The sequence below is a fragment of the Carya illinoinensis genome, chromosome 15, assembly GCF_018687715.1.
Source record: "Carya illinoinensis cultivar Pawnee chromosome 15, C.illinoinensisPawnee_v1, whole genome shotgun sequence".
Taxonomy (NCBI): domain Eukaryota; kingdom Viridiplantae; phylum Streptophyta; class Magnoliopsida; order Fagales; family Juglandaceae; genus Carya; species Carya illinoinensis.
Window position 1 is genome coordinate 1,896,708 of NC_056766.1, and position 25,532 is coordinate 1,922,239.

The 25,532-nt window shown below is 37.7% G+C and overlaps 3 protein-coding genes across 7 annotated transcripts; 1 reads left to right on the forward strand and 2 right to left on the reverse strand.

Moving 5' to 3' along the window:
* Nucleotides 1–217: 217 nt before the first annotated feature.
* Nucleotides 218–3,503, forward strand: LOC122297647 (dehydrogenase/reductase SDR family member 12). The gene is made up of 10 exons (XM_043107764.1): nt 218–403; nt 523–584; nt 853–972; nt 1,072–1,171; nt 1,441–1,521; nt 1,638–1,687; nt 1,794–1,944; nt 2,028–2,084; nt 2,782–2,903; nt 3,039–3,503. Exons 1-10 carry the CDS (start codon nt 332–334, stop codon nt 3,253–3,255), a joined length of 1,032 nt encoding a protein of 343 aa, XP_042963698.1. The 5' UTR covers nt 218–331; the 3' UTR covers nt 3,256–3,503.
* Nucleotides 3,504–4,262: 759 nt separating this feature from the next.
* LOC122297646 (probable choline kinase 1) lies at nt 4,263–8,107 on the reverse strand. Of its 2 annotated transcripts, XM_043107762.1 has the most exons (9): nt 7,848–8,107; nt 7,594–7,694; nt 7,029–7,433; nt 6,266–6,387; nt 5,943–6,138; nt 5,268–5,385; nt 5,091–5,138; nt 4,610–4,710; nt 4,263–4,527 (listed from the first exon to the last, which is right to left on the reverse strand). In XM_043107762.1, the coding sequence occupies exons 3-9, from the start codon at nt 7,377–7,379 to the stop codon at nt 4,429–4,431; spliced, it is 1,035 nt and encodes a 344-aa protein (XP_042963696.1). In that variant the 5' UTR covers nt 7,380–7,433; nt 7,594–7,694; nt 7,848–8,107; the 3' UTR covers nt 4,263–4,428. The 2 variants fall into 2 exon arrangements, with proteins under 2 accessions (XP_042963696.1, XP_042963697.1); XM_043107763.1 differs by lacking the exon at nt 7,594–7,694.
* A 1,423-nt stretch (nt 8,108–9,530) lies between these two features.
* On the reverse strand, nt 9,531–25,312 carry LOC122296472 (carboxypeptidase SOL1). 4 transcript variants are annotated; one of them, XM_043106224.1, is made up of 16 exons: nt 25,064–25,312; nt 24,593–24,662; nt 24,394–24,489; nt 24,134–24,164; nt 23,945–24,001; nt 23,676–23,771; nt 22,217–22,339; nt 15,718–15,822; nt 14,896–14,942; nt 13,368–13,493; nt 13,078–13,180; nt 12,064–12,126; nt 11,796–11,879; nt 10,705–10,768; nt 9,877–9,981; nt 9,531–9,759 (listed from the first exon to the last, which is right to left on the reverse strand). In XM_043106224.1, exons 1-16 carry the CDS (start codon nt 25,161–25,163, stop codon nt 9,656–9,658), a joined length of 1,374 nt encoding a protein of 457 aa, XP_042962158.1. In that variant the 5' UTR covers nt 25,164–25,312; the 3' UTR covers nt 9,531–9,655. The 4 variants fall into 4 exon arrangements, with proteins under 4 accessions (XP_042962158.1, XP_042962156.1, XP_042962157.1 ...); XM_043106222.1 differs by having other exon boundaries at nt 9,531–9,981; nt 24,593–24,659; XM_043106223.1 differs by having other exon boundaries at nt 9,531–9,981; nt 23,742–23,771.
* Nucleotides 25,313–25,532: the final 220 nt, after the last annotated feature.

Genomic DNA, 25,532 nt, shown 5'->3' on the forward strand with positions numbered 1-25,532 from the left:
ATTTAAAGTAAATATTTGTTAAAATGTTTCATCAAAATGCACTCAACAATTGATATGATTAAGTATTATTAAAGAAAATACGTGAAGAAAAGTAAAAACTTTTTTTTTCAATTACGATCATTTATCAAGCCAAAAGCCCACTGTTTTTTGTTATTTGTCAATATGGTCACGCCAAGCCTTGGAGGCCTTCTCCAGAGTCCAAACTCCAAACCCAGGATAAGGAGTGGCTGAAACTTCTGCTGCGTGGCAAACCGTCAGGCAATAACCCACTCCAGTATGCGCACGTTAGCAACTCCCAGTTCCTTAGAAGTTAGAACGCATTCCAAATGACATGAAAATCACTGCAACGCTGCAGTTCCAAAGTCACCTCTCCCCTGGACTACTCACAATGTTCCTGCTCAAGGTGCCATTACTGCTTATATTTCTTTAATTATGTATATCTACTAATTACTGTATTTTTGTTCTTTGTAACGGAACTCATTTGATATTATTATTACTGCGATCACTGAAAACACAAAACAGACATGGAGATCGACGGCTTTTGGTATATTCGGATACCTCAATTTCACCAAAGCCGGTTTCGTGTAAGCCCAGCTTTTGCTTTTCTCGTTTTCTTTTTGGGTTGTTCTTTATTTTCTTTTTCTTTGTTTTGGGGTCTCGGTGGGCTTGATGGGTGTGTTTAATATTCGTGTCAATCACGATGAATAAAGTTGTAATGGTTTCGATTGTGATCACCTATCAGTGTTTTAAATTCCAATGCTTTATATAAGAATATAGGTTGCTGAAAGGGAACTCATGTAAATCTTCTGTGCCCACATTTCCGACTGATTGGTGAGTTTTTTTGCTTTGTAGTGAACATTCAAAGAAGTTCAAACCAGAGGATATGGAGACAAGAATGAATGGCAAGAATTGCATAGTTACTGGAGCAAATTCTGGCATTGGCTATGCAACTGCGGAGGGTCTTGCTTCACGGTGTTGATTATGATACAACTTTACCTTTTTCTTGAAGTATTTTGAGCTTTGTTTTTAGATGGCTAACGTATATCTGTGTATATATAATGCACAAATCAGTGGAGCAACTGTCTTTATGTTATGCCGTAATAAGGAGAGAGGAGAAGCCGCACTTTCTAAGATTCAGTCTGCCACAGGCAACACAAATGTACATTTGGAGGTATCTGCTTTATTTAGATTTAAAAATGTTTCACTTCTTGCTAATTTTCTTCTCCTTCATGGTTATTTTCGAGGGTTTTATGTATGTAATCATGTGCGTTAGTGAATCCAAGTATGCTATATTCTTTGAGATTATACAATGGCTAATGGTTGTAAGAACCTCATGTTCTTTTTCTTTCCTTTTATTTTTTTTTTAACTTTTATATAACTGCAATGATCTCTATGAAGTTGGGCTTTGCTTGCAAGCGGCTTATAAAATTTAGCTTGCAGGTCTGTGATCTTTCATCCATCAGTGATATCAAATCATTTGCATCTAGATTTTCATCAAATGATGTACCAATTCACGTACTGGTAAAGCTGCCATTTTTTTCCTCCTACACACGCACTTATTCACATAAATAGGGTCAATAATTTTGACAGCCGACCCTCAAGATGATATTTAACATGGAAGATTAAACTGCCTCTAGGTCAATAATGCTGGTGTGCTTGAGAATAAACGAGTTACCACTTCAGAAGGGTGTGTCCTTTTCACTCTATGCTAAACTAATTTGTATCCATTGTATCCTTTTTCTTGATGCATAGAAATTGATGCATTGTGTTTTTATAAACTTCTAAAATTCCAGGTTTGAGTTCAGTTTTGCTGTGAATGTATTGGGTACCTATTCCATCACAGAACTGATGCTGCCACTACTGGAGAAAGCTGCACCTGATGCTCGCGTTATCACAGTGTCCTCTGGTGGAATGTACACAGCTCCTTTGACCAAAGATCTACAGGTAACTGCTTTTTTGAATTTTGAGTAAGCTTCAATCCTTCCACTGAATACTTACTAAGATTCCAATCGATTGTCTTGAGGCAGTTCAGTGACAGCAACTTCAATGGGGTGGAACAGTATGCTCGAAATAAGCGAGTTCAGGTCAGTTGAGTCGAAGATCTGTAAGACTTTTTAATGTACGATGTTGCAATCCTTTTTTGTTGAATAGGTCACTATTTATGGTTTCCGAGTTCTAGTGGAATTTCTTGCAAGTCTTGGTGCTTGCTAACTGTTAAAAATCTTGAGAATTTAATCTTAATTAGGACACGGTGTAAAACAGGTCCTTTAAACCCTCAAAAGCAACACACCTACACTGTAAGCAAAGCTTTGGGGTGGGCAGCCACCCCTTATATTTTCTGGTTTTTTGCATAATTATTTTATATTAGAATTACATTTTAAGTTTTAGATAAATTTTATTAGATTGATCTGATCTAGCCATTATGGAAAGCAAGTCAGCTTCCATTGGGTAGTCTTACACCACATCCTGACTGTAGATGCTTTCTTCTCTTTTGTTGCTCCACTTGCATCTCTTTTTTGTGCCTTTATTAAATCTCTTATCAAAAAAACGTATGTTTAGATGGTTGAAGTTGATGGCTTTGGTACTACCATATTTCTTTTGAACTCCGTTCCCTTGTTGAAATGTGGAATCCCAAGTTACACTGAAAGATTTTTGTACGTGTTGCCATGGTAAAAGCACTGTCACTCAGTGTTACAGAGTGGTAACCTTCTATGATGCTATATGTTAAAGAGTTGCAAAATCAATTCCATCTGGAAATCACTTGGAGTTATCTCTTTTCAGGTAGCACTAACTGAGAAATGGGCTGAAATTTACAAGAATAAAGGGATTGGATTCTATTCGATGCACCCAGGTTGGGCGGACACACCTGGAGTTGCTACGAGTTTGCCTGGATTCTCAAAATCGTAAGGAGCTTATCCTTCTAATTATATTTTGAAATCACCCCCCATTCACTTCCCTACTACTCATTTCCTTCTTTTTCTTTTCCTATTGATCATAACTTCCTTTTCTTTTTCTTTTTTATCTTGAATGTATTTCAGGCTTTCAGGAAAACTTAGAACAAGTGAGGAAGGTGCGGACACGGTTCTTTGGTTAGCAGTACAACCAAAAGAAAAATTGGTACCAGGTGCATTTTATTTTGATAGAGCTGAAGCACCTAAACACCTTCTGTTTGCAGCTACCGGTGGCTCTCATTCAATAATCGATTCCATTGTCGACCATCTCCGTTCCATGTCTAATCTCTCTTCACAAAGTTGAAGATGCTTCCATAGAAATATCAATTGATTATAGAGAAAATTGATGTTAAACTTTATATCCGAACCAGTTTGTGTTTTAATGGTGAAGATAGCATTGACCAAATTGTTGGAGGGAGTGCTGTTTGCCCCCCATTAGCAGAATCGTCTCTCTGCCTCTAATTTTGCTTTTGTACAGAGAAAGTTTGTCTTATTATATTTCCAGCACAGAACAAAAAGTTATAATGAATGTATTGATTCCACATTCAAACATGCACTAGCTTTAACCGAGTTTTGGTAAAAAGATTGTGCCAGAATTTCCTTTTGCCACCCATTAGCATCATCTCCCTTCCACCCACTTCCCCTGATTTGGCTTATTTGCAAAGAAACAGTTTAAAAGTTATATTCACAATCGTTTGGTTACATAGTTTAGATGAGATGAGATAAGATATTTTGTTGAAAGTTAAATAAAATATTATTATAATATAATTTTTTAATATTAATTTCATTTTGAAATTTGAAAAAGTTGAATTTTTTATTATATTTTGTATAAAAATTTAAAAAAATTGTAATAATTATCGAGATAAGATGAGATAGTTTGGTATTTGGTATCCTAACTAGGCAATATGACTTCACTTTAGAAAATACTGCCCGGGTCCCTATACGAGCAGGGTAATATTATATTACTAAAACACCGGCTTGATGTGAATCATTTGAAAAACAGAACGTTTAGACATTGATATAAACGTAAATAAAATTAAAGAAAAGACCCAAAATTTGAGGATTTGGCGGGTACTACACTACAAGCATATATTTTGCAAGAGTTTCTTCAGCCATAAAGCAGAGATTGTTATTGAGATTTGAGAGTAATAGCCATCAGATTTTGGGATTCGATTCCTTGTGCTCAAAAGTATGTGATCTTTAGCTGATCTGATTGACATTTACTCTCAAATTTAACATTTTCACATTCTAAAGATAATTTGAGTTCCCCTCTCAATGAATAATGGTTATGGAAGAAGAAAAATGGGGAAGTAGTGGAAACACACTTTATTATTATAAGGGGTATTATATTGTTACAAGTGGATCCGACAACAGCTTCTCTGCCGTATGAGGATTACTACATGTTTAGATTCTTACCGATTCCAAATCTAGGAAATCATGAAGTTTTATACGAGTTTCACTAAGATTGCCAAGCACTTCATGAATAGCCCAATAATGCTGGTTTCCTTACCCGGTACTGATGAAATCTCTGCCTTGCATACTCCATGTAGTCGAAATCAATCTTGTTCACATAATCCTGCAGATAAGCAGATGGTTAGTTCATCTTACCCTTCCAGTCTCTCATAATTAATAGTGGAACTAGATGTGGGAATGCTTACTGAAATAACTCCCCATAAGCCCCAAAAGAGATGGTTTGCAAGAGTGTATTTCTCCACATCGTGGACTAGCTGCTCCACTTCTGTGTCACTGTGTAGGTTGCCTGTACACCAATGATGGAGTTTCTTTTAAGAATATTAAAACGAGAATCATTATAATTTTCAAAAGATATGCATTTTATTCGGAGAAGTGTTGTTGGATTGTCTACTGTAGTTTTGGAGAATGGTTTCTAAAAGTTTTCAGTGTTAGATTAAGAATCCATACACCTAACTTTAGCAGAAAGCAATGCTCACATGAATCCTTGATCTATAAAGAGCTTGAAACAGCTATAGGTGCTCCATCTTCACCAGTAATAAATATGACTGAGTGGAACTTGTTTCAACTAATGCACTCGGAGGATCAAACAGCTAAAACAAAACACACAAGTCCCAGAACGTTTTTCTCATACAAATCACTAGACTGAATTGGAAACTAATGGCTAACCTGCTGAACTCAGATATATGCTCACAAATCTTTGGCGCTCCTCCAGATCTGATACCAAATGCAATGAAGTAAAAGGAACGACTTAGTCCAAAGAATGCCACCCTAATCTCATCTTACAAGTTTCATCAAGGAGAAGGTAATTTTGGAGGCAGGACATACTCAAATATAAACAATTACCTGGATATTGACTATAGTCTAAAATATGAGGTGTCTCAGAATGGTAATTTGCTGCCATTTCACAGAAATGATTTGCTATATCATAAGCAACTGGGTTGTAACTTGCATACTCATAATCCTGCAAAAACAAAATAATACGAAGAATATGAATGTGCTCATTAGGTTTCATGCATTTATTCTACCACAAATGTAACCTTATGTTTTTACTTCCTTTAAGAAAGACCACACAATTCATTTATGTAAAGTCGTTGCAGTAAATTTGCAGCTCATAATGTATTATCTTTGGAGGAGTAAATTGTAGTTAAAGATATATTGTTCTGTGCTAACTGCTAACTATTTTTTATGGCTAGTAAGTGACATAAAGAATCAAAGGGCCACAAGTCCAAAGGTGCTTGAACCCTTGCTTTTCCTCTTCTTTTGACTAGACAATAATAACAAAAGGACAGATTTTGTTCGAGATTTAAGAACATTTTGAACTTCTTAAGCTTCACTGGCCTAAGGATAGTTCTTCTTACTTCATAAACAAAACCATAAGAGGTAGAAGAATCAAATCCCATGCCAGAAGAACGTAATTTTGCGATTATAACTAGGAAACAATTGCAATAACAACTGAGAATCGGATGTCAGAATGCAGAGGCCATAGATACAGCTCAAAATAGGGAGTGAGAAACTTACGATTATAGTGATTGATCTTGTCTCTTCGTCCATCATTATATTACCATATTGCAGGTCATTGTGACAAAATCCAACCTCTTGATGATCCTGTGACAACTCTTTCTCTAGCATACTAATTTCCTCCTCTAGAGAATCCAAGCAAAATTCCTTCGCTTCTTGAGGAGAACACAAACTTTTGGCCTCACAGAGCCAGTTTCTGAGGAATGAACACAAACGGCATTAGATGTCTTCCTATTTAAGAGGGAACTTTTAACTAGCTTGAAGTATAATTTAACTTTTTTATAGTAGGGAAAAAAGCGCCTTTTGATAATAGATATCAATACCTCATTCTGTCCCAGATGAGTCCATTCTTTGGACCAGGGACATCAAGATTGTGAAATTCTCTCATCTTAGCTGCTATGAGAGCAGAAATTTCAGGATCTCGGAGGTCAGCTGCGGATAATGTCTGAAAATCACCGAAAAAGAAAAAAGAAAAGCTGTTATCTTAAATGGTCTTCAGCAAAGATAACCAATCGGTGGAGTAGTTCACCGAATCCTCAGTACAAATTTTCCCCCAAGTAAAATTTTAATTCTATTGTAGCCATTTTCTTATCTTAATGTTATCTAGATGTATATCTTAAATGTGTTCGGGAAGAAAAGAGCAAGTGGAACGGGAAAAAAAGCCAATTCAACAAATACATATAAAGAAGAGTTCAGACTCTCAAAAGGCATCACTTAACCACCAGAAAGGATGGCCAAGATTTTTCAGCCCTGAGCGCTTGAATCTTTTTTCCTTCACTGTGCCCCACTAATTCGATTCCAAAGGTGCATTTGTCATACTTTGTCAAACAGTCATAATTACCCATCAAAGTAGCAACAAAGTAAGGAAAACTTAAAAAATAGGTAAAAAGAGAAGTTTTCATGATTAAAGCAGGTATAATGGGTCAACACAAGAAGATAATCATCGAAGCACAACTATTCTAATCCATCTTTCATAAACTAAAACTTCATTCAAAATAAGCACCATTTTTCTCAAATAACATGTAATCATAGCCCACAGGCATCACAAATAAGACATAATCTCATAAGCATCCAAAACTCACATACCCTAGCATGAATGAACTCCTCAACCCGCCCCTCCGGGAAGCGACCGAGAAGGCGAGGCCCCTGGCCGTGCTTTGAAATACACTCAAACGTCCTAATCTCATCGTCCCTGTTAAAGAAAACCTCCACTCCTTCACCATAAATCCTGACCAAGACCTTTCTAACAACCTCACCATTCTTTGTAGGCCAGTTTATCTGGTAAACTTTATTGGTCATTGCACCGCTCAATTGGATCACCTGCAACGCCTGCATATCATCCATCACGTCCTCCCAGTTTGTAGCCACCGATCGAAGCACTTTCTTTAGTTCCTCAGGGAGACAACCTTTGACAAACCCTTTTTCCTTAATGGCCATATCGCTTCAACACCGAGAGCTAGCTAATTCCTACCAAGTTTGACCTTTTCTCACCTATAACACAACAGAGGAAATTACCATTTCTAAGCTTGTTAGTATCAAACGTAATCAACATATTCAACATCTCATATTCTCAAGCAATAGGAAATGGAAGAAAACCTTAAGAACTTTGAAAACATACATAACAAAAAACAAAATTGGAATTGAAGCTCACCCAAGACAACTGTCCTTTGAAAGAACAGAGAGTTGCAAGGACGCTGCTAGACTTGTTGTGAGCTTTTATTTAAAACTCAGAAAGTGAAATCAACCGATGCTCTTTAAACAATAAATAAACAAACAACCCAGAATCAGATGCAATCTATGATATAATTTGGATGTAATGATGTAATCAGCCTAAGACCAAGAACGGGCTTTTGTTTCCTTCTTTTCAAAAGAAAGAAATGGCAATATAATATCTCTAGTTTTTACCAGGCATCGTAGTTGGCACCCTTGAACAAAGCCAATAGGGAGTTGCCACGTGTAGGAGACCAAGTACAAGGTGAAGCGTGTCAGAGATTCTTCTTCTTATTCTTATTTTCCTCAGGAACTGTGCTTAGAGATTCTGGGACAGGTAAGATTACTGCCGACTGAAACGGACCGGTTCCAAACGGAAAATGAAGTCCTAAACCAATGGAAAAGTGACAAGCGTGCAAATCTTTTGCATCTACGACCTTAAGCAACGTAAACAGATCAAGGCAATGAGAAGCTATATATAGGTGTGTCAGTGTATGTACTGTTGCTTCGTGCGCGTGGAGCCGGTGGACGTGTACCACAGCGGATACAAAACGCGTTGAAAGTTGAAACATGTGCATTGAAAATGCGTAAACAGTCGGTCAGCATTGTCGGCAGAGGAGATTTTCTTTCGTCGATTATTTTTTCTATTATCTTTTGATATTTTTTTTTTATTATTCCAGTCTCTTTAAATGGCCTCATTTTTTTTTTTTTTCCTTTTTTGTGAGTTTTTCTTCCACGCCTGAGAGGATGTTTCCATCTTCAGTGGGAGATATTTTTGGGGAACTTATTAAAGAGACGGAGATATTAGGGGCCAAAGATTTCTTTAGCCTACACTCTCTTTGAGTGATATATTATGTTTGATAATTCTAAGTTCAAAGGGATCAACTTTAAAAGTTTAGAAGAAAATCTTTTTCTCATTAAAAATTTATACTTATCATCTTCTTTACTGTACACCAACATGTGATTTTCATCATCTCACACATTACATATTTTTTTTTATTCCTCCTAAATTAATTCAGTTATTATACTATCATACAAACATCACAATTTGGTAAGGGAAGAAAAATTAAAAATTTTAAAAAAATCATGTTTAATATATGGTGTGAGAATGATAAATAAAATTTTTTCATGAGTAATACTACTTAACCTCTCCAACCTCCACAAACCACATTTTAAAAAATATTTTTTTTAATATATTTTTTATTTTATTTTATTTTATTTAGTTTATTCTTCTTAAACTAATTAATTTTTTTTTATTCATGATCCATATATTAAATATTTGATAAAAGAAAAAATAATAAGAATAAAAAAAAGCATAGTGTGTAAAAATTATGTAAATAATAAGAAATTGTGTAACTTTTTCCTTAAAAAAGAAGATACACTTCTAGATTGTCTATTATATTATTAACATTTTTTTAATATTGGTATCAAACATCACTACAAAGGTATATTATGTTCAGAGAAGTGCTATCGTTACAAGAAGATCCTACAAAGATAAATTTACAAACTAATATGACTTTATATGATGCATTAAATCTACTTTATAATAAAAATTATTCTACAATCTATCATAACATATCAAATCAAGTCAATTTGAATTTACTTTTATATAATCTCTTTGTAATTAAAACATTTCTCTTATTCTTATAATTTTTCTTTTATACTTACTAAGAAAACATTTTTCAGTTTTCTTTAAACGAAACAAAGACTTTGTATTTCAACTAGAGAATGGAGACAAAGAACCTCACAAAATCCTTGAAACGGGAATGATAGGGATGAGAAGTGGAGGTTGCAATTTGTGGATTTATCTACAATTATTTGATCTTATTCATTTATGAGAAATATTTAATGTCTCACATTAACTGATGCAACTGAAGATGGCAAATTATAAGATACAACAATATAGAAATAGAACTTTGGTTATCTACATAGACTTGGAGCATTTAATTTTTGTTTCTTTTGTGAGGTAAAATATACTTTCATCTTTAACAAAAGTAAAAATATCATGCGTTTGAAACCACAACTGGTCTTTTGGGCCCTACAAGCTGTCTATGTTTTGAAAGGTTATTATTTTTTATTCTCCTCCGAAATAAGAAGCAAAGAAATCCTGCAATGAAAATCAAAATCAAGCAAATTTCCAGATGACCCTCCCAAAGAAAGCCTACAAATTCCAGCCTTCTTTTATTGCCACAGTCACATTCACAGCTACTTCGAAGTAGATTACCCTTAAGTGTGACTTCTGGATCAAGAACAAAATCCAATGTCATTGCAGCTTCTTCCAACCAGATACCTGTGCTTCTGGATTTGTATCCAGGCACTGTGGCCATAACTGCAATCAAAGTTATCAAACTCAATATATCAAGACCACAAACATGGAAATCGAATAAGCTATCTTGAAAGGAAAGGAAACATGAGAAATTTGCTGCCTATTTATATTAAGCAAGGTGGCGAAAAGCAAAAACATATAGATGCCAACCCAGCAGAAGTCCCTTCTCTCTCTCTCTCTCTCTCTCTCTCTCTCTCTCTCTCTCTCTCTCTCTCTCTCTCTCTCTCTCTCTCTCTCTCTCTTAAGTATCCTCTCATTTCATCTCATTTCATTTAAAAATGTTAGCTCCTATGTGGTGGTCGAGAAGAAAATAGTTGAGAACTTAGGGGAATGTTCTTTGACCATTGCAGTTCACTCCATTCATTTTCTCCCTCCAGTCCCCTGAGACCCGCACCAGGTGGATGCAAACAGAAGGCAAACCCTCATACTCAGTAGAATCCTATCCTCCGATGAGGATGGTGCTGCATTGTTTACAACTTCTCTTACCAAAGATTTTTTATAGGAGATGAAAAGACCATTATATATACATATATGCCCTCATTCCGCATCCCCAATCATGATGAGGCCCCGTCATCAATAACTTATTTCAGTCAACTTTTTATTATTTATCATACAAAATGTAGCATTCCCATTTTTCTAATAGATTATAATATTTCAAAAGTTTTCCATGGGCTTCCTAGATTACTGCATAAATGAACTTTAAATCATGCTAGTAAAGTATGATACCTTCATATCGCCCTCCTGGGGCAAGCAAACGATGGTAATCAGCAAAGGTTCTGCCTGCTTTGACCTGTCAATGAAGTTAAGGAGACAACAAAATACATGCTATAAAAAAGGAAGAACCCAACCAACGCTTTGTCAACTAACAAATAAAAGTTCAGTGGATTGACCTATGTTCAGCCATAAATGTACAAAAGATCATATATTCTGTATTCATAGTTCAAGAAATTGGTCAATCAAACTGGTACAAGTGTATGCACAGATGAGGCTGGATAATATATATATATATATATATATAATATAAATATATATTATACGTGTGTGTGTGTGTGTGTGTGTGTGTGTGTGTGTGTGTGTTAAAAAGATCCCAGAACATAACTCAAGAAACAAACTAGGAGTCCATGCAGATCAAACTGTATACATTAATAAGCCTTAATAGTTAATTCTCTTGTGGTTTCATATCAAATGAAGGTATGATTTTTCAGGCAAAAAAATAAATATACCATATTAGTCAGCAGTGACATGCATGGACATTGACAACTTTTACACAAATACATCCACAATCCTTAGACTTGCATGATGATAATGTGTGAAGCAAAGCTTGACTGTCATACTACAATTAGGTCACCCCACACATAATTTCATAACTGGTCAAATAGATCAAGCTCGCAACAAGCATATAATCTCTTTTGCTAACATTATGGAGGTAAGTCACACCACATGAAACAAAACTTAGCATAAACTATTAAGCATGTGATATATTGACCACAGGCTACTCAGGGATAAAAAGATTGGGCATTGATTTGTTTTAAGCTGTTTTTTTTTTTTTTACTGTGCGTTTTAAATCATTTAGACATTGCATTCAATAGGGAATCCAGCTGATCCTTAAAAGTGATACTTCAAAGTTTGAAATGATTTCTTGACTGGTAAAGACTTAATTGCTGTCTCAAAATTTATTTACTGCCAATGCCTACAAGAAAGCCATATCCACAAATGAATTTCCACCCCTAAAAGTGCTAGATTATTTTTTTTTTTTTTTTAAAGCAACATGAATGCACAAAATAGAACTAAAGATATATGTCCGGTGGTAAACATACAGTGTGATTTATTCCTTTTACTGTAATAGAGCCCAGTACTGGCCTCCCAGTATCCGATGAAAAAATCCTTCCATGTACTCCTGTCTGAAAGTACAAGCCATACAGAAACAATGTCAATGCACTATGTCGAATTGCATGCATGTCATGGAATGTGTGCCATCATACTAATATGTCAGATAGTCTATTACAGAAACTGCAAGAAGGAAAACTCAGGTCTATATTATGACTTTATATGAGAAAGAAGTTCGCAGTCGAACCACAGAAGTACCTTCAAAAGGCTCGCAACAAGATTTAGCATGCTCATTTTGTTGTATTCCCAGAGAGTAGGAAGCTGCATATTAATATAGAGGTAAAGAAGAGAACACTTCAAACAACTAGATAATAGAGTTTTGACAAGTAAAACAACTAGATAATAGTAAGACCAGAAAAAGAAAGCTGAGAGGTAAAAGTCACTGAAGTCAATTAATTATCCAAAGCACTTGCCAAGTGTTTTAACTAAATGGTAGGAGACTAGAAGTATTGCATGGAGAGAGAGAGAGAGAGAGAGAGAGAGAACTGTAATGCTTTAATGTAAGACAATACCCGCAACACAACGTTCGAAACTACCAATAACAAGATACAAAACTAAATGCATAATGGAATACCCGAACCACCTTTTTTTTTCTTGGCTATGTAGGGAGCACCCATGGAAGTCTCAGACTCAAATTGACTATGCCAGACAAGCATAAACCAGAAAAATGTATGTCAAGATCTTTTTAATTTTTTTTTTTTACAACTAATAAGATATTAGATTTATGATAACATTAACACCTCATCATCATATCATTTGAATTTCTTTAATAACAGTTCTTTCAAACTACTCATAATTAAAAAAAAAATAGAAAAACAGTTCTTTCAAACAAACTTGTCACAATTTATGCATGCACTAAATTGCAGTTTGTTACAAAATGCACTTTGATTAAGACATCAAATGCTCCTCAATATAAAACAGACTTCACTACTATAGAAATGTAGATAGAAATATGACAATACAAAGTAAAACATACATCAATAAGAGATCATCACTTATTTCACTTATCAAAAAATTTCAAACCTAAAGCGTAAAGAAATTGGTGCTACTACTCGTTACTAAATTATAACTAGCAATATTAATACTAAGAGTTTTGGTCATAAACAATCCCCATTCTAGGAGTTAACAAAGAATCATCAACAGTAACATGCAAGTTTTAACATAACGAGAATAGAACTAATAATAAATGTAAGAGACAAACGGACATCTGACCTCATTAGCACTAGGCCATTTGTTATCGCTTATCTCTAAGGTCAATTCAAAACAACCACCATGTATATAGTTCCAGTCTTGCATGCCACCATATATAGGATACCTGCAGCAAATATCTTGTTAAAGAACCACCAAATATATATTAAAAGAAAAGGAGAAGACCAACTTTCTGAAAATTTAACAGCTCAGATGACTACAGAAGCAAAAGTGACAAATGTCTTGAATAATCAGCATGCCAATTTGCTTCTTCAATAAAAAAATTCATTGGCATTACTTTTATGCTGTCATACCAAGATGCTCCATTCGTTATTCCTCCTTGAAACTCCTTGCTGGAAGACATGTTATAGTGAGAGTGACTGTATATGCTTGCCATGAACCGGAATGTTTCGTCATCAGGACATCCAAAGTAATTTGTTCTAAAATTTATTCACACCAAAAGAGGGTAAGTGCAAAAGGCAAAGCTAAATTGACAAAAATAGCAATGCATAAAAGATAATGTATACTCAGATAACAAGTAGAAACTCCACAAAGTAAAGAGGGTTGAGCAGTATTTCATATAGTATAATAACAAATGCTCTGACGCCTAGTATTTGAGTTTCCATTATATGAATGACACTAAAGAAAGCATTGACTAAGCCAAAAATAGTCAGTACTGCAACAATTAGGCCCCATATGGTTTCACGGACCATCTCATCCCATCTTACTCATCTCATCTCAACATCCAAACACCATTCAAACACAAACACTTTCAATTTCAAATTTTCAACTTTTCAACTTTTTCATCTACTCATTACCTAATCTTTTTGATAGGTAATCAAAGATATTATACTCATAGAAATAGGCAAAGCCCATGTACACAGGCAGTATACATGAGGAAACGCCTAGCTACAGGTAACAATAGAAAGAAGAAAATCATTGACGCTTAGTCCGTTACAAACTATGGCCCCCGCCCACAAGAACAATGATTTAAAAAAGAAAGCTTTTAGCTCATCCATTGTTCTCTCTCGATCTTCAAAACTTCTAGCATTTCTCTCCCTCCAAATGCACCAACACATGCATATCGGTACCAATCTCCAAATTGCCGCTACCCGTGAATCGTCGTGTATTCCTCTCCAGTTAATCATTACAACTTTCTCAAATCAAAACAAAAGACAAAAAATAATTCAAATTTTTCAAATCCCAAAACAAAAGTTATATTAAAAATTATATTATAACAATATTTTAACTTTATAATATTTTTATTCAACTTTTTCTCTCTCTTTTTCCAAAACCCCATAAAACATCTTAACTTTTTTGAGAAAAAAACTGTTGGTAAGGAGTTAAACATCTTAACTCAAACAATTTCAATACTATTTACAAACTATCTCACTACTATTCACATATTTCTCATCTCATCTGCGTGACCAAATGAGGCCTTAGTGTCAAAAATCTCATTTTCCATCTTAGGGGAGAGTAGGTAATAGCAACAAAATAAAAAGCACAAGCACAGGTTGACCCCAATTCCAGCAGTGATAAAAAGAACACTTGGAAACCAGATGATGATGAAATGCCTAAGTTACAAGAAAAGCATGCTAGTAAGCATCCATAAATAATTCTTCAATGGAAAAATCAAATATGCAGTTAATTTGAAAATAAGCTGCATGGGTTTGACAAAGCAACACCAATAGTTGGTAGGCCAACAGAAGGAAAGGAAAAAAAGAAAAAAAAACAGCAACAATGAGCTGGAAGGATAGAGCAGAAACACATGAAAGCGGAGAGCAATTTCAATTTCAAAGTGCTATAATGCGGTGCCACTGGCCATCAATGTAAAATCATCACCTTTTATCCTCAGTGCCATCCCATGGATAATTTGCAACAAGTGCACCCTGTGACCAAAAGAAGACTCCATTAGATTTATTTCTCTATACACTATCTGACTTTACTAAGTATAAAACCACCACAGGTTACCAAGCTCCATGAGACACAACTTCATATATTTGAAGTTTTTTTTTTAATGAGCCATATCTTTGGACTAGTATATTTGAATGCATGAACCCAGTAGTGGTTGATGAAAATATGTGGATTTTAATACTGAAAAGCAAATTCTATATTAGGAGATCTATGTTTCTGTCTCCAAAAGTGATGAAGATACCTTTTATTTATTTATTTTTTACCGATAAAAAAAATGACTTTGATTAGAAAGAGAGAAAAAATGAAATAAGTTAAAGAACTAAGCATTTCTAACAATTAGAAGAATGCATTAGAAAATGACTATGCTTTAAATTTATAAAGTTGGAGCTAGTTTCAGTCTTCAGCGATGTAGTTTTTCCACCCTTCTTCTACTGGCTAGATATACACTACTTGGCAACTTTGCAAGTAAGTCTTTGCTCTTCTCTAAAAATAAAAGAGGAGCAGGAGGGTAGGGAGAAGTTGTCCTTGATACATAAAGATGCCGCTTTCCCAAAAACAAAAGCATATCTTTCATGATGGAGATAGAACACTTTTGACCAACAGTTGAAAGTAACTATGGGTACAAGCTTGAAGGTAGTAACATTAACATTTATTATAGAATCAAGATTGATTGTGAGAGTATACCTATCAAAGGGTGATAGTGTAGATATGGTTTTACTAGGGTTTGCATGAAAAATCAGGAAGTATTACCCCATGCAAACTGGCAGATGCTGTAAAATGTATATCTCTCAGCCAATTCATAATTGCTCTGGTTTCAGGTTGCCGCATATCCACGTCGTCATTCAAAGGAAAGAACTGTGATTTCATTCAAGTCAATATCTTTCATCATTAGAACATCCCACAATGAAAATGAAAGGCAAAAGCATTGTGTTCAAATTATAATATTCTCTTCCATGGGGTGTTCAGATTTTTTTTTTTTTTATCGGTAATCAAGAAGTTTTATTCATCATAAAAGGCAAATCCCAAGTACATAGGGCATATACTTGAAAGATACCTATCTAGTTACAACCGAAACAAGAAAGTCATGGACATTTAGTCCATTACATACAATGGCTCCCACCCAAGAAAACAAAGTTTTGAAGAAAAAAACTTTCAGCTCCCCCAATGTTCTCTCATGGTCTTCAAAGCTTCTGTCATTTCTCTCTTGCCATATGCACCAACACATGCATATGGGTACCATTTTCCATATTGCTGCCACCCTTGAATCTCCTCGAAGTCCTCTCCAGCAGGCTAGAAAATCCACCAATCTACTGGGCATGACCCATGCTACTCCAAGACTCGTAAAGAAATCTGCCCACATGGTCCTAGCCACCTCACAATGTAGAAACAGATGATCAACTGATTCCCCATCTTTCTTGCACATACAACACCAATCCATTACCATTACCCGACGTCTTCTTAGGTTATCTGTAGTGAGAATTTTACCTAATGCTGCTGTCCACACAAAGAACGCTGCTTTTGAAGGAGCTTTAGTCTGCCAAATGCTTTTCCAAGGGAAATTGAGCATGCCTGGGCTGGATAAAACTTTGTGAAACGATCTGACTGTAAATTTACCTTTCTTTGAGGGACTCCACAATGTCCTATCCATGGAGCCCTCTGTCATGCGTATTGAATACAGTGTTGCATAGAATTCAGTGATAACCTCCAACTCCCAATCTTGTGCTGCCCTAGAAAATTCCACATTCCAATGAGGGACGCCATTAGAGAAAACCAGCAAGTCCGCTACTGCTGCATCCTTAACTCGTGCTAGCTCGAATATGGCGGGGAAGTTGTCTTTGAGGCTCCGTTCACCACACCATTTTTCATGCCAGAATCTAACTCTCGATCCATCCCCCACTACAATATGAGTATGTCTCTTGAAGGTCTCCCAACCGTTCCTAATGTTCTTCCACAAACCCACCCCATGTGGTCCACGAACCTCATTTGAACACCAACCACCCCATGCCTCCCCAACACGTTCAGCTATAACCGACTTCCACAAAGCCTCACTTTCTTGTTGGTACCGCCACAACCATTTCCCCAATAGGGCTTTGTTGAACTCCGTCAAGCTTCGCAACCCCAAACCACCCCCAGAAAACGGGGTACAGACCTTTGACCAATTAACCAAATGGAATTTGAACTCCTCCCCCCAACCACTCCACAAGAAATCACGCTGTAGTTTCTCAAGACGATTGGCAATCTTCGTTGGAAGCGGGTATAAGGACATAAAGTATGTGGGGAGGTTGGCTAAGGTAGTTTTAATCAGTGTGAGTCTACCACCTTTAGATAAATACAACCTCTTCCACGACGCCAACCTTCGTTCCATTTTTTCAATCACAACATTCCAAATCTGTTCAGATTTGAAACTGGCGCCCAAGGGTAAATCAAGATACTGCAAGGGTAGACAAGAGACCTTACATTGCAATAGAGCAGCAAAACCCGCCACTTCAGGAACATTCCCCACCGGTACCAACTCAGACTTAGATAGATTTACCTTCAAGCCTGATACTGCTTCAAAACAGAGAAGTAACGCCCTCAAAGATTGTATGTGCCCAAGATGTGCTCCACAGAAAATGAGAGTGTCATCAGCAAACAACAAATGGGAGATGTAATTAGAACCATTCCCCACTGAGAACCCATAGAGGTGTCCCGCTTCCACAAGCCCTTCAATCATCTTACTGAGAGCTTCCATGACAAAAAGAAAGAGTAGCGGAGAGAGCGGATCTCCCTGTCTCAAACCACGTGAAGAGTCAAAGAAACCCACCAGTGAACCATTTACCAAGATAGAGAAGCGAGCTGTTGAAATGCAAAACTCCACCCATTTCAGCCATTTCTCTCCAAAGCCACATCTTGCCAGTAAGTAAAGCAAGAATTTCCAGTTAACATGATCATAGGCTTTTTCCATGTCTAGTTTGCAGATCAACCCAGGCTCACGGGCTTTGAGTCTTCCATCTAGCACTTCGTTTGCAATAAGAACCGAATCTAGAATTTGTCAGCCTTTGACAAATGCATTTTGTGGCTTTGATATTAATCTCTCCATTACCATACTCAAACGATTCGCTAGTACTTTGGAGATAATCTTGTAGACCCCAGTTATCAAACTAATAGGACGGTAGTCTCGAACATCTGTTGACCCCGCCTTTTTTGGGATAAGTACTATAAAAGTGGCATTGAGACTTTTTTCAAAGCTGGCATAATTATAGAATTCTTGAAACACCTGCATGAGGTCACCCTTGATCACCTCCCAACAAGTTTGGAAAAAGCCCATAGTAAAACCATCAGGACCTGGGGCCTTATCACTAGCCATTCTTCGGATAATTGTGTGTACTTCTTCTTCGTCAAAAGGTCTCTCAAGCCGCTCTAAAGACTGTTGATCTATTGTTGAGAAAGATAACCCATCAACTGTAGGTCTCCATTGTTGTTGTTCGACTAGTAAGTGTTCAAAATACTGTGCAATGTGGTCCTTGATGCTTGCTTGATCCGAAGAGACTACTCCATCCACCATCAATGTGTCGATGGTGTTGTTCCTCCGATGTGAATTAGCCACCCTATGAAAGAACTTCGTACACCTATCCCCCTCCTTAAGCCATAGTGCTCTGGATTTCTGTCTCCAAGATATCTCCTCCATCAATAAAGCTCGTTCAAGATCCGTGACTACCTGACTCTTGCGAGTTTTTTCTGCTTCAGTGAGAACTCTTGCCTCCTCTTCCCCCTCTAGGCCTTGTAATTCCTCCATAAGGGATCGTTGCTGTGAAAGCACATTACCAAACACTTGTTCATTCCATAGCTTCAAATCTTGTTTCAGTGCTTTCAATTTTCTTGCCAAAATATAGCTCGGAGAGCCTTGGAACACGTAAGAGGACCACCATTGTCTGACCATGTCTACAAAACCATCAGATTTTAGCCACATATTCTCAAATTTAAAATACCTTCTGCCTCCTTGAATGCCTCCACAGTCCAAGAGGATAGGGAAATGATCTGAGCACACTCTATGTAGACGTCTTTGGGTTACATCAGGATAATGTAGCTCCCAATCACAAGTGAGCAAGAATCTATCAATTCTTGACCAAGATGGTATTTCTCGAGTGTTGGACCAAGTAAAAGATCCTCCCGTAAGTGGGATATCCATAAGTGCTTGTTCTGAAATAAAGTCAGAAAAATCACTCATAGCGGGTGTGATGCAGGATGTACCTGACCTTTCACTTGGGAAGCGTGATACATTGAAGTCCCCCCCTAAACAACTTGGCAGCTCCCACCAACTAAGAATTCCAGCCAGTTCCTCCCACACTGCTGTTCTTTCTGCATCAATGTTAGGACCATAAACCCCTACAAATGCCCATCGGAATCCATCTTCTATGTTCCTAAAGGAACACGCCACAGAGAAATCACCCACACAATCCTCTAATCTTTCCACCACCCTTTTGTCAAACATGATGAGAACACCCCCCGATGCTCCTTTGGATGGTAAATAAGACCACCCAACATGATGTCCTCTCCATAGGCTTCGGACTAATCTCCATGTAATTAATTCTAGTTTGGTCTCTTGTAAGCAAATGATATCACCTTGCCATTGACGAAGTAAGTTCCTAACTTGGAGCCGTTTGGCCTGCTCATTCAACCCCCTTACGTTCCAAGAGATGATTTTTGGTTTCATATCGGAACTATCGCTGCCCTTCCTTTGGAGCGTCCTCGGCTAGAGCTCCGCTCCCCTCCCTCGTCGTTCATTGCCCACGTAAGCCTCTTTAGTTCTCTTTCTTTTTTCTTTTCCATCCCAATTGAGGGATCTTCTGTGGTTTGTGAATGACTAGCTTCCATGGCTGTGAGAAGTGCCAAAAACTCATTTTCGAACCCCACACATTTAATCCCAACAATGTGTTTTAGTTCCAAGGCAGTTTGAATTACCCACTCTGACCCCCTCGGATCAAATGAATTCAGAGGAGTAGGTTCTGTACCCTCAACACAGCAGCTGACTTTCACAGTACCCTCCCCCATTTCCTCCCTCATCTCCGTTCCACTTGGACACTCACATATTACCATAGCCCCTTCCTTTTCACTTTCCTCTAGTTTATCCACTGTTTCCACACAGTTGCCAACCAACGGAAGGAATTTTTTGGCTTCTAAAACAGATTCCGGTGAACTTGCCGGATTCTGAGCATCGGAGCAGACTTCCGGCAGCCCAGAAAGTACCGCCGGCGTGTTCTGTGAGTCCTCACATGTTACTAGCCCAACCCGCTGCTCTTTAGTCGCATCCTCTGTGCAAACCAGCCCCTGTTCTGAAGATTCCGGCGCCAGCGACGTCGCCATCGCCACCGCGATGGGAGGAGACAGCCCAGACCTGACCGTCGCCCCTTTCTGTGCCACCCCTCTGCTCAGATCTCCTCCCGATGACGCCGGATCCAGCTTCAAGGCCTCTGCACGCCGATATTCTTCGGTTACTGGGCTGCCGACGGCACAGCCAGCCTCTGATCCTGCCGACGACGAGCTACCTGCGTTGGGATGCCGCTGTTGAGGTGCCGGTGCCGGCGGTGGTGAGTGCAGCTCTCCACTGCCGATGGGCTGTTTTTGGGTCAACAGCCCAGTGGCCTCCTTCTCGGGCTGGGCCTTCTCCAGGGCTGGCCCATTCATCTTGATTCTCCATTTCAGCTTTGGGTGGGCTTGGCGTGACCGGCCCAAGTCCATTCCCAACTTGATTTTACCTTTATTCATCCTGGGTTTCGGAGCCCCTTTATTTTTCAGGCCCAAATTCCTTTTAAGAAATAAATCCCAGTCCACCTTTCCTATGAGTGACTCAATAGTCCTCTTTACCCCAGCCAATTCCTCCTTCACTCCAGCCAGTTCCACTTTCATACCAAAAAGGATGTTCTGCCCCTCCCTTTCCCCTACGCAGTTCTCGGGCAGACTAACTACACCTAAGTCATTGACTTGTCCTCTACCAACTCTCCCTGCCATATGACACTCTCCTGCAACCCTATGACCCTCTCCTGCAACCCCCTTATTTTTCTCTTTTTCCACGTTATACAAAATCTGCACGTTGCCTCCCTGCACTGCCACCCTACTACTTGCTTCACCTCCCCTAGCAGCCTCAGCATACGTCCTGGTTTGCCCTCCCATTTCTTTCCCCTTCCCACCACCCTTAACCACCACTGGAGCCTTAGAAAAACCTGCCAGAGCATGCTTCAGCTCCAAGGATAAAGTCTTCCACCCATAACCTTCCTTCCCTGCTGGAAACACCAGCATGCCTCGGCGGCCATTATCACCATATTCCATAACTTCCAAGAACTGTCCAAAGGCATTAGATCTTCTATGAGCAACCACAGCCAAAGAACCAACCCGAAAAGACTTGGAGAAATCCCTTCTCCCCATCGAAAGATAACATTCTTCCACCATGTTAGCCATCCAATGAGCACAAGAAAGGCTGAAGACCAACTCCTTCGTCACCTTTCTGCTTCTTTCTGTAATACTAAGGAAGTTCCCCCCCTCTAATGCTAAAATAAAAACTTTGTTTTCTATAAAAACATATTTAGAGTAACCCATCTTAAACTAGAGACTGTAGCAGACCCAAGCTTAAGGGGATGGAGATTCTAGTGTAACACTAGAAAAGATCATCCATGGCTGTACGGTCATCAAGATATTTCAGTAAACTGTGCTCCCGAGTCGAAAAGATATATTCTGTCTGGATCAAATTCGGCACATGTTTCTGCCCGTGGTGCATAATGTGTTCAGATTATAACAATGAAAAGATACTTTTCAGCATCCCACATTTTGGTCATATGAAACTTAATGACCTCAATTGAATCTAAGCAGCCACTATGATTCAAGGTTTGAGCCCTCTCGATTGCAACAGGCATATATAGATGAAATATAAGTCCTAACTTCCAATCGTAAAATTATTGTAAAATTCATACAGTTTACATCTTCAATATCAAAATTGATAATCTAGACCTGAAAAACTACCATTCAAGCTTGACAGTTCATGGTACTGTTTAACCGGGTTATCAAAAACTGTAACACCTTACAAATTAAGATTTGATTCCAACTCAGAAAATGTCATGGCAACCTACAGTTTTAGAGTTTACTCAAGATCAGCTATGATGTATCCTAAAATCTAGGGTGTAAAATCACACTTTACATAAAGCCTATGTCGGTTTATAGCTCAATCTAGACTAAACAACTACCACAAAAGAAATTCGGACATTACAAAAAATGATACCTGATCTGGAAAATCTCGATTTAGATCAACATTGTTTGCATTACCACGCCTCCTAAGTGAAAAACCATCAGGATTCATGGATGGAAGTATATGAAGGTGAACATTCTCTACAATTGATGCAGCCTGATAAAACCAACAGACATTTCAAGAAAAATTAATCACATTTTTAATCAGATATAATAATCATGAAATGATAGTAGTGTTGTTTTTTTTTTTTTTTATTGGCACCGGGTGTCCAAAACAACATCTTGACTAATCCCGAGTGTGCAAGGGCCCTTGGTAAGGAGTTTTCCGCAAGTGCACCTCTGGTAATTCAAGGAAAAAATCCCCTGGTCCGATGGCCCCTAGAGATAGTTTGCACCCAATGGTATTTGAACCTTAGACCTAGGGGGAGCATACTCCCAAGCCCAAGGCCTTTACCACTTGAGGGGTTATAATAGAAGTATCAATATCAATACTACAAGCCATGCAAGATTGTGTAGGTTTTGTCTACATAAGCACAGAAACATCAATCTTAATGCCTGAGAGGAAAGGAATCAAATAGACGAGGAAGAAAGGGAGCTGAAAAATAAAACATATATGACAATTTTAAGCAGGATAAAGATATTCAAAGTGGGCAAAAAATTATCTCAGAACAGGATATAAAATTAGAAATAAACTTTAAACTAGCCATGATTTTGGCTAAATCTGGTAGAACGATTAGTTCATGTTTCACTTATAAAATGACTAGTTCTTGTTTCGAGGAAAAAAGGAAAAACTAAAATTGCATGATGCTTTTCAGCGTACAAACTTTGGAGGTATTTTAAATCAGAAACAGAGCTTAGAGTTCATTCTTCAAATTACTTGTCTGGCATTTAAAAAATCATCAATTATGGCATGGTAGTTAAACTACTTTGGAGGGAAATAAAATATCGGAATTTTGAGGATTGTGAGAGGATGGTGGTGAATCTAAAGGAACTTATGTTTAGATTTACAATAGAAAGTTGCTCACTATTGTTTTAGTATTTCTAGCTTTCAGGACTTTCTCGTTCTTAATGTCATTATCTAGGAATATATACTGTCTAGCCCATGTAGTTGAGTAGCACCCTCTTGTGATTACCGAACGACCTTTCTGTAATCACAAGTCTGGCAATTTGAAAATACGAGAAGAAAGAAACTATAAAAAGTGATACAGGAACCATTGAAAAGCAGTCAGAAACAGGAAATCTTTTAAACAACTAAAGAAGATACAGTACATGGATATTGTAACGGCATAAAATTGCAACCTCCCAAAAACTATGCACATCGGCAGCAAAAAAGGGAAGGAAAGAAAAGGAATAAGAAATCCAAAACAACCCAAAGGGTCAAGGAGCTTTAATAAACTTGCCATGTTAAAAGAACCAACAGTAAGGGCAAGCACAAATGAAAAGATGGGGGAAAAAAAAAAGTAAACAATTACACTTAAAGAAAAGAAAAGTACCAAGGGATCCTTCAAATGATTATCACATATCCAATTTGCAAGAAATAGTAGAAGCTCACGCCCTACCGGTTCATCTCCATGCACGTTCCCAATGTACTGCAATATCAAGAAAATTGGTCCCCAAGTATCTCAGACTATTATGTACAGGTTCCTCAGAAGTCAGAACAGTCACTAATATAATTACACTTCAAAGAAAAGGTAAAAAACTGCTTTCAAGTAATAGATCATTGATTGTGTTCATGTGCGTGTGTAAATAATAGATCCTTCACCTTGAATGCAGGTTCAGCCTCTTGCTCCCCGGGCTTGTCAGAAATTTCTATAACCCACTGCATGCAATGGAACAGATAAAATCCCACTTAATAAGGTATGACTCATTACTCTGAAGCGAGGTTATCTACAACTGATTTTTATACAAGAAAACACTTAAGAAATAGATCTAGCTCCTATCAAAAGATTACCAGCGGAATGCCATTCACACTCTTTCCAATACTGATGACCCATTCCAAAAATCCCTCGAAGAGAGAAACAAATAACAAGTCAGCATTATGCTACAGGAAACACTAAAAGAAACATTATGTTTATTTTGGTTGATTGATTTGAACAAAACCATTACTTACAAATATTGTCAGATCTCTTAATTTTCAAGGACATGGTAAAATTTTAGTCCAGTGGCTGTTTGACTTGAAAAACAAATAAGTGCGCAAGTCTTAGGAATCACCTGTATATCCTAGAAATGTTACTACATCTTCGCCCAAAGGCCTTAACTGCCTTCTCAAGATCAGAGTTAGTCATGTAACCTCGGGCAACATCATTGCTGTGACACAAATCCGCCACAATCTTAAAACTAAAAGCATTGCACAAATATAGACAGATATGAGATTTTTAAGCTGACTAGGCAAAGTACTATCAATAAATACCCGATATGAGACCGGCTCTCCTTGAACAAGTGCCGTGTAGAACCCGCATAACCACCGTTCTCAAAGCCTACTAAAATCAAGTTACAGTTACAATGACAACAGAATTCAATTCCTAACCGATAAAAAATATCTTCCGTAGAGATTGCAAGTCATTATTCTAATTTCAATATTGCAAGTTTTCCAATTTACTTAAGCGAGGAACCAAAGATCTTCCGTTTCGTAAATTTTGGATCTTATTTCTGCAGTTGCTTCCATATCCCATGGCCAAAAAAAAAGGAAGTGAAGAAGTTCAAGCTTAGTTCTGGAAAGTCAAAATCAAGGAAGAATCCGAGATTCATACTTTCCGTTTCTTTTCTTTTCTTTTCTTTTCATAAAGTTTTTCATAAAGTTCTTCATGAAGTTCCACGGCAAACAGCCAAAAACAAACATATACACCTTCATATATATGTATATGCACACACACACACAGACCTGAAGGAAGAGATGAACGTTGGCCGCCTCTGGCGTGGGAAAGGTGAAGACAAGTGGAAAAACTGAGAAAAAGTAGCAGTAGAGAGAAGGGAAGCTCCATTTTTGTAATTATCTTGATAGTGATTGACGGATTAATCTTTCATATGGCGGCTTTCTCAGATTACTTTCCAGTTTTCTGCGCGTTTTTTCTACCACGAGAGAGAGAGAGAGCGAACTGGTGCGCGAGGAAGACGACGCCGCACCTGATCTCGTCACGTGGGAGGAAAGCTGCGGGCAGCTCTAATTGGGTCTGGACATGAGGAGGCTAATCGGCCCAATCTCATGAATGGCCCAATGTTAGGGGTAAGCCCAACTTTCTCACTAATTGATCAGGCATTTTTTCCTTCTTTTATTTGTTTTCTTATACACAATACTTTATATCCAGGAAACTTGAAACTTTTTTAAACAATCTAATACACACACACACACA